This window comes from Bolinopsis microptera, chromosome 1 (genome assembly GCF_026151205.1).
Source record: "Bolinopsis microptera isolate Bmic1 chromosome 1, MBARI_Bmic_1.0, whole genome shotgun sequence".
NCBI classification, from domain to species: domain Eukaryota; kingdom Metazoa; phylum Ctenophora; class Tentaculata; order Lobata; family Bolinopsidae; genus Bolinopsis; species Bolinopsis microptera.
The window spans coordinates 4,372,673-4,381,445 of NC_087072.1; the positions used below are offsets into that span (position 1 = coordinate 4,372,673).

At 41.3% G+C, this 8,773-nt stretch overlaps 3 protein-coding genes across 3 annotated transcripts; 2 read left to right on the forward strand and 1 right to left on the reverse strand.

The window, feature by feature from the left end:
* Positions 1-461: 461 nt before the first annotated feature.
* Positions 462-4,860, reverse strand: LOC134826075 (uncharacterized). Its single transcript, XM_063838339.1, has 4 exons — positions 4,726-4,860; positions 3,629-3,909; positions 1,531-3,461; positions 462-601 (listed from the first exon to the last, which is right to left on the reverse strand). The coding sequence occupies exons 1-4, from the start codon at positions 4,858-4,860 to the stop codon at positions 462-464; spliced, it is 2,487 nt and encodes an 828-aa protein (XP_063694409.1).
* A 630-nt stretch (positions 4,861-5,490) lies between these two features.
* On the forward strand, positions 5,491-6,768 carry LOC134826076 (innexin shaking-B-like). Its single transcript, XM_063838341.1, has one exon. The coding sequence runs from the start codon at positions 5,491-5,493 to the stop codon at positions 6,766-6,768; it is 1,278 nt and encodes a 425-aa protein (XP_063694411.1).
* Positions 6,769-7,146: 378 nt separating this feature from the next.
* Positions 7,147-7,851, forward strand: LOC134826111 (uncharacterized). The gene is made up of 3 exons (XM_063838386.1): positions 7,147-7,333; positions 7,493-7,591; positions 7,728-7,851. Exons 1-3 carry the CDS (start codon positions 7,151-7,153, stop codon positions 7,815-7,817), a joined length of 372 nt encoding a protein of 123 aa, XP_063694456.1. The 5' UTR covers positions 7,147-7,150; the 3' UTR covers positions 7,818-7,851.
* Positions 7,852-8,773: the final 922 nt, after the last annotated feature.

Below are 8,773 nucleotides of genomic sequence, written 5' to 3' on the forward strand. Positions count from 1 at the left end.
CAGAGCTACTGAGACATTAGCTGCTGACAAGGCTGCTATTAAGGAAACATTCCTCAAGTGTCAGGTTCAAAGAATTCACTTACTGACATGGACTTATCTCCGATAATCAAATATCTTGTAATAATAAGGATGATTGCTGAATGCTGATATGGATAATAGATCCGCTTGTAATGATCAATCAATCAATATTAACATTTTTATGATTCATTAGATTCATAATGTGGTTACAAGTTGTTCTGATTATGAACAATAAAACACCTTAACCTTCAGATAGCACACTGGAACGAAGTAGCAGAAGAGGCTACCGAGAGGAAAATATTAAAGAGATACAAAGAAACTCTTGACCAAGAGGTCAGTGGACGTGTACTTATTTAGATGTTTAGCAATCTCTTAAAATAACTTAATTATAACTTGACGGCGGCAGTGCCTGTACTGATAGACCAGACTTAAATGTGACCTACCTATGACCTATGTTGAGTTTCGTCAAGACTTGACGGGGCCATCACATCTTCTGACCACCCCATAGCGAAGTAGAGTCTCGCTCGTTGCGCCAGCACAGCAGAGAGTTCGTATTTGGAGGAGTATATCCCCTGATCGGCGGCTTATCAGGGAGAGACAACATGAACTTTGTGAGCTTATCTTTGAAGTGCTCTAGATCTTGAATGACATTCAGATGGTAGGGGATTGCATTCCACAATTTAGGTCCCTGAACTGCAAATGAGTTGTCAAACAAGGTGAGGTTTGCTGTTGAACTGGTTCTACGTTTTGATGGAATTACTGCAAGGTTTCCAAGCCTTGGGCGTGAAACAAATAGAACGTTCAGATCATTGCTGGTCTTTCCGTGGAGGATTTTCCACATATGGAGAATGATGAATCGCTCCCGCCTTCGTTGAAGAGACATCAGAGATAGATAGACCAGGCGATCCCAGTAGTGGAGATCGCGCATTCCTGATATTCTGGCGGTGAATGCTTTCTGTACACTCTCCAGTTCTTGGATATCGCTGATTTTTGAGGGATGCCATAATGGACAGCAATATTCAATCAGACTTCGAACCATTGATTTGTATAGCGTCAGCATGATGGAGTGAGATCGTGTGTGAAATACACTGAGAACCCATAATGCTTTTTGGCGAGCTTTATCTGCAATGGCTCGTATGTGAGGGGACCAAGAGAGATCACTTGACACTATGACGCCTAAATCCCTGAGCTGATGTATTGGCTCAAGTATAGTGTCTTTGGAAACTGAGTATTGATAGTGTTCAACCACAAATGGAAGTTCAGATAGTACATATTGGTGGTTGAATTTATGACACATGTACTCAAATTTGTCTTTGTGAAGGGCCATATTATTTCTTTCAGACCAGTCAATGACATTTTGCAGATCTTCTTGGAGGAGCTTGACGTCATGCTCCGATTTGATAGCAATGGATATGCGAGTGTCATCAGCAAAACATCGAATTATAGAGTGCATGATACAATGTTCGATATCATTGATAAAAATCAAGAAAAGGATCGGCCCCAAAACAGTACCTTGTGGAACTCCGCTGATTATCAGTGCAAGGATGGACAGATGACCGTCAACAACAACTGCTTGTTTCCGGTCTGAGAGGAAAGATTCTATCCACTTTATGATTTTAGGATGGATTCCATAGAGTTGGAGCTTTCTCAGTAGGAGTTTGTGATCGACTTTATCGAAAGCCTTGGCATAGTCGAGGTATATTGAATCAAAATCTGAATTGTTGCTCAGAGAATCCAAAACGTCATCAAAATGGTGGAGAAGTTGAGTAAGGCAACTCCGGCCAGATCTAAATCCGTGCTGCTTACTACAGATGAGGTTATTGATCTCCAAATAGTTTACCAGCTTTTTTCTTATCACCCTCTCGTATACTTTAACCACATGAGAGGTGAGTGATATAGGTCGGTAGTTAGCTGGTTTGGCTCGACTATCCTTCTTGTGGAGAGGAAATACGTGTGAGAACTTATAGAAACTAGGGACCTCCCCAGTAACTAAAGAGCGGGACCAGATGATGTGCATTGGTTCTGCTAGGGCTTTCTTGCAGTTCTTGAGAAGGGTGACTGGAATTTCGTCAGGACCTGATGCAGCATTAGGTTTGATGTCTTCAATGGCCTTAATGATGTCGTCCACGGAGAAATTCAGCATATCGTCAGTAAAAGGATGCTTGATTGGAGGGGGACTGAAAGAAGCAGAGTCGATCCGAGTTTTCGAAGGATCACTGAATACTGACAAGAACTGATTCTGCAAGAGGTTGGCAATATCTTTTGGATTTGATTTGATGGCACCGTTTCCATCAAAAAGCATGCTGATGTTGCTTTTCTTCTTCGAAAATTTCTTAGCGTAACTATAGAAATACTTGGGATTTTCTTTTACCTTGCTTACGGCTTGCTGTTCACGGTACAGGAGATCCTGGTTGATGGCATCACGAATATCCATATGAGCGAGAGCAAGTTTCCGGTTCAAAGATTCAATCTGTGTGGGAGGGCTATGAGGATTAATTTTTGCAGCCTCTAGCTGGGTTTGAAGCTTTCGTTTTCTGCGAGAGGGGATGCGCACAGATGAGCGAGTTTGGGTTTTGGGAGGGATCTTCTTCGGACAGCCAATCTGGCAGATTTGTAGAGTAATAAGAGTGAATAGCTCTGGAAAATCCTCTTTGTCGCAAAGGTTGATGAGTTGAGCCCAGTCAACAGATGAGAGCATGTCATTGATCGATGAAAAATCTGCTTTATTAAAGTCTAAGCTTCTAAACGAAGAATCAATGAAATCCGGAGGATCTGAATGAGTACAAGGATTGTAAGACAAAAATATCTCTACACGTCTGTGATCTGATAGTGGAGTGTCCGAAATAGAGACGTGAGAAACTAGATCCTCTGAGTTTGAAATGTACAGATCTAATACATTTCTGAGTCGGGTGGGTTCCAGCACATGTTGAGTACATAGATTCTCAGACATGAAGTCAAGTAAAAGAGCTGCACTGTAAGTTGAACATGAGGAACCACCGGGTAAGATAGAATTAGTGGACCAGCCAATGAGGGGAATATTAAAGTCTCCAAGAAGTGATAGCCGGTATTCGCCATCGCCACTGGCAATGTACTGGTCAATGAAGTCCAAACATGATTTAAAACTGGGAACTGGACACTCGGGCGGGCGATATAGAACACAAATGATTGACTTTTCAGATTCGCTGGTACACATCAAAGCCTGACAGTATCTATCATCATATGTCTGGACGTTAGTTATGGGGAGTTCATCATGTGTATAAAGTAAAACTCCACCTCCAACCCTAGCTTCTCTATCACTTCTGAACAGAGAGTAACCCGGAATTTCAAGTTGAGCATCCTCAATGTAAGACTTAAGCCATGTCTCTGTTAAGGCGATTAATGGAACGGTGTGGTTCTTGGCTTGTTCCTTTCTTAATTCGTCTTCAAGGTAAGAAGCTTTCCATCTGGAGGTGTTATGGGCGCTAGGGTTAAATGATTGAATGTTTAGCAGCCAGATGCTAGAATGTTCGACCAGTTCGCTTGGGGAGGAGGAAAACGACTCTGCGGTTGGAACTGGGGAACAGGATGTTGGAACATGATGTTCTGGCTTGGAGGACCGTGAGGGACGAACTGCCTGATGATGTGCTGGTTGGCACTGGGGAAGAGCGAGGCAATTCTGTTCTCTTGAGTCACAATACTGGATTTTATGTTTTCGATCTCTTTCTGAAAAGTGGTCTGGAAGTTCGTCAGAAGGGATCGAATCTTTAAAAAATCCTTGTTCTCATGATGGGGTGTTGACTTAGTATGAGACTGAGAAGAAGAGCGCGTCCTTTTATTGTTGTTATTCTCTTTATTTTTCTGATCATTGGAAGTTCTGTTATCAGAGATGTCTCTTCTGTAGGAATCACGCTCCTTGGGTTTGTGTCGTTTAGTACCAACAGTGTGAACTAATAAGTATTCCTCATCGTAACAAGACTTATCAGACAAGGATGTTGGACAGTGTTGGGGATGAAAAAATTTGCATTTATCACCACGCCTACAGCCAAACTTTCTGCGGGTACTATTTTTAATGAACTTAGAGCAGCGTGGAGGGTGGAACATTTTGCATGCTGATTGATCATTACTTGGCGTTTTACCACTGACACCGTGTGGGCATTTTCCAAGTTTTAGCAAGCTGCAGATCTCATCAAGCCGTAAATTGGGCAGCTGCGATTTATCGTCATTTACTGAATGTTGTTCATCTTCCTGTGATTTGACGATTGAAAGCTTTTTCTGAAGCTCATCTTGATCAAGGGAGACATGTTGTTTTTTCTGGTTCTGGGAAGATGGAGTGTTTGCACCAGATTGCTGTTTAGAGGCCAATTTACTAGGGGCCTTGGATTTCGCCTTTGACTGATTTGATAAGTTGGTTTCATAACATGCTTTGCAAAGCCAAACAGAAGTAGCTGAAGACACACGTGGTTCAAAAGAATCACAATCATGGCAGCCTTGCAAACAAAGAAAGCAACATGCGGCAGCTTTTGTAACAGAATCAAACTGAGTCGAGTATTCGATATCACAATCCGGACAGATGGCAGGGTACAGTGACTGAATCTCGAGTATGATTCTCTTGGCAAGTGAAGGCTTATTTGAAAATATACGGTTGCCTTTAGGCTCCTCGGTTTTGATGTTGAGAAAAAGAGCACAAGCGTTCAATGTAGCTAACTGAAAACGGGGCCCACCGAGTACAGTCTGATTATCGGACACATCTTTAGACGAGTCAAAAGCAGTCAGGAGTGTTTTGGAGAGTGGATCTGCTTTACTCAAAAGATTACCAATAATAAGCCGTATCTTTTCATCGAAATTTGGAATGACAGTTGACATAGTTTACAGATTCCGTGTACTTGTATTGTGTATAGTGTGTAAAAATCCGTCGAACAATTACACGCACACAGTGATGAGCCAGTCTTATCTCAAATAGAAATATTAGATAAGAGAGCTATGCAAATGTAAACGTATTCAAAAGTGTATATAAAATGAACAGCTTTTGTACGAAAATGTACTTTAATTTCAACATTAAACTCAAAAACAGATAATAATAGTGGTAAAATTGTGAAGAAATTCATGGTGGTTAATTAACTAACAAGCGTGATTGTAGTCGGAACAGATAATTAATTTCATTTCAGTTGCGCTCAGCAAAGTCACAACTCATGACCTCTAGAAGAGTGAACTTGCGGCGCTTACTTGACAGTGAGAGGGTGCAGTATGGGGCAGAGTTAGAAGCACTGGGTCTCACTTACAAACAGTGTAGACTATAAGAGCTTACCTGATAGTCTTACATTTGCTCCTCCTTACGACACAGTAGAGACTATAAGAGCTTACCTGATAGTCTTACATCTGCTCCTCCTTACGACGCGGGAGACTTTTTGTTTGTGTTGGAGAAGCATAAAAAATAACTACAGTCTGCATTTGTTTGTGTTTTCTTTATTCTGATTGTGAACAGCTCGTACAGAGATGGTTATTGAGTTATTATCAGGATTTAAAGGATTATCCCCGTTCAAAGACGCAACTGTAGACGACAGCTGGGACCAGATAAACAGGTGTTATGTGTTCCTAGCGATGGTACTGATGGGGGCAGTAACCACTATGAGACAGTATTCTGGAACCCTTATCGCGTGTGACGGGTTCAGTAAGTTTCACCCTCAGTTTGCAGAGGACTATTGCTGGAGTTTAGGAATGTATACTGTGCGTGAGGCGTACGATCTGCCGGCCAGCATGGTGCCCTACCCTGGAGTTCTACCATCAGATCTGCCCGCATGTGTTCCGCGTCTCTTGAAGAACGGTACATTAACAAAGTGTGGCAGTGAGAAAGATGTCCTGCCAGCAGACAGGATATTTCACTTGTGGTACCAGTGGGCTAGTTTTTACTTCTGGATTGTTGCTATTCTCTACTACACACCTTACATAATGTTCAAACAGTTGGGAGGGTCCGAGTATAAGCCGCTTATAAAGCTGCTATGTCTCGCCTCCTCCGCCAGTGAAAAACACATGGAGGAGATACAAGAGCGAGTGGTCAACTGGCTGTTCTTCAGATTTAAAACTTACATATTCGACAAGGGTTACTACGCCTGGCTGCGAAAGAACAGCTTCAGTCTGGTAATCGGAGTAACCAAGCTCTCCTACCTTCTCATAACAGTTGCTGTGTTCTACCTGACAGGCTTCATGTTTGAGTACGGCAATAACACATGGTACCGGTACGGTGCTGACTGGTACGGTACCAGGTTCTCTCCTTATATGGACGTTAACAATTCCATCACTCTCAATAAAGACATTCTCTTTCCTAAGATGGTGGCATGTGAGATTAAGAGATGGGGTCCCTCTGGGATAGAGGTGGAGACAGCACAGTGTGTTCTCGCTCCTAATGTTCTTTATCAGTACCTCTTCCTTTTCACCTGGTACCTCTTGGTAGCTGTGTTCTTTGCTAACCTCATCAGTTGTTTCCTCCACATTTCTGAGATGTTTTTCTCCAATGGTACCTACAACAGGATGATTGACCAAGGAATGTTGCCCAATAAACCCATGTACAGGTTTGTCTTCATGAACATTGGAGCTGGAGGAAGGGAGATTGTACAGATTCTCACGGATAACTCCAACCCTCTTCTTTTCAGTAAGATCTTCAACGATCTGACAAGCATGTTGATTACCACTGCTAAGAATGATGATGTTGTTGAGAACCTAAACACTAAGACTGAGACGTCTGTTATCGAGTTTGAGAGCAATGATTCGCTCTAATTGATCATACTTGAGATACCTTACTATTAACCATGGTTTCTTTTAAACATTATATTTTGACTGCCCTGCAGTTTAGCTCATTTTAGCTCATTTTAGCCCATTTTAGTGCATTTAAGTGCATTTTACGTAATTGTGTGTAATCTGACCGTTGATTTCGTTTAAACATTTAAATTTCATTGTTCCTCGTAGTATTTTATTCAAATACATTTATATTAATCATTTTATGTTTTATCATTGTATCAGATGTTTCTTATTTTGTATCAATAAAATGTGTCTCTATTTGATAATTGGGATACACGTTAACCAACATGCACAATGCACATTCATACTCATCAACATCACTCACCCACACTTACATGTTCACATCCACATAGCATCAGTCATGCCTGATGCCATGGACAGCACCACCAGCAAGCGCTACGAGGGTAAAATCCCGTGGGTGCAGCGCTCACAGCCAGCAGTGCGCCGCCAGCAGTGTAGGATCCTGGACGATCAGAAGAACGCTGCAATGGTAGCTGATAATGTGGAGTGTGAAAAAACCAGCCTCTTTGCAAACTGGAAGGAGGTGATTGTCATGAACTTCTTAACTATTGCAGTACAGTGCCATCTTTTCTTTAAATTATAATCATTATTGCCTCATATCAAACTTGTTGTGAAAATTATGTATAATATTTTATGTATTAACACAGTGTTTAACTTAATAAATTAACTTAATTATTCGCAGAAGGACCAGCACGAACAGAAGAGTCTGGAAGATAATTACAAAACTATCAACAAAGAAACACAAGCTGTAAAAACAGCCAGACTTGCAGTGCGCAGAGAGGTGAGATGTGCGGTCAAGATTTTTTATATACATATATAATATATATATATATATATATATATACTGTAATTTAAAGTATTTTTCCAGTTTTAAAGGACCAGAATTGCTTACCTAGACTTTCAATGTTAAATTTCAGTTGCTGGCTAATAAGCTAGAGGAAGAAGACAGACAGTGCCAGAGCGAACTGCAAGCAAAAGGATTAGCTCAATTCAAAGAACGTAGATAAACCATCAGTTCAATCATTCAAATACCACCTCTCATTTCACAATTTATGTTCTACTACGACTTTTCTTAACTGACATTTTTGTTTAAAGTTTGCCTGAACAATACCGGCTCAGTTACATATTTGTCATTTGATGATTACATTTTGCACTGGTTGCAGAATAATCAGCAAATCTTACGATAAAAGTTCAACATGCGTACCATTTGTTTCAAGAGAGAGCAGTGTTTGTGGTTGCTAGGTAACAGTAGGTAGGTAACAGTCACCACGCACCTTAATCAAATCAATTTGCCAGCTTTGATGTGAAGCTGTGGTCACGTCAAATAATGTCATAGCTGTAGCGCGCCCCTTCAAAATTGTATCGCGCTAAACCACTACTGCATTCAGTGAGACAGAATCTGGGGCGCGCGAGGCGCGATCAAACTGGGACAGAAAATTCGTGCTAATACAGTGGGGTGACATATGTTTTCGTCACTTCTGATAATGACAATACAAACAGCGTTAAACGAACAATTTTCATTGAACCATAACTCCGCTTCCGGACCACCGATTTACAAAATTCAAAAATGGGTGTTTAGAGAAAATTCTGAACTTTTCTCGGCGGCGCGAAAAGTGGCATGCAACGTATTATTATTATTATAAAGGGTCTCAATAAAGCCGTAGTACATACATATTGCATTACTTTAAAACCGACTTTACACTGAAACCGTCACAGACGCGCGCGCGCGTTTTTCGCGCGAAGAATCATTTAATCTTCGCTATGCGTGTTACGTTAAAAGAAGTAATCCTGCTATAATCTGCCATTTATGGCGCATTTGTGGTATGAGAGAGATAGATAGAGAGATATATAGAGAGAGAGAGAGAGAGAGAGGGAGAGAGAGAGAGAGAGAGAGAGAGAGGGAGAGAGAGAGAGAGAGAGAGAGAGAGAGAGAGAGAGAGAGAGAGAGAGAGAGAGAGAGAGA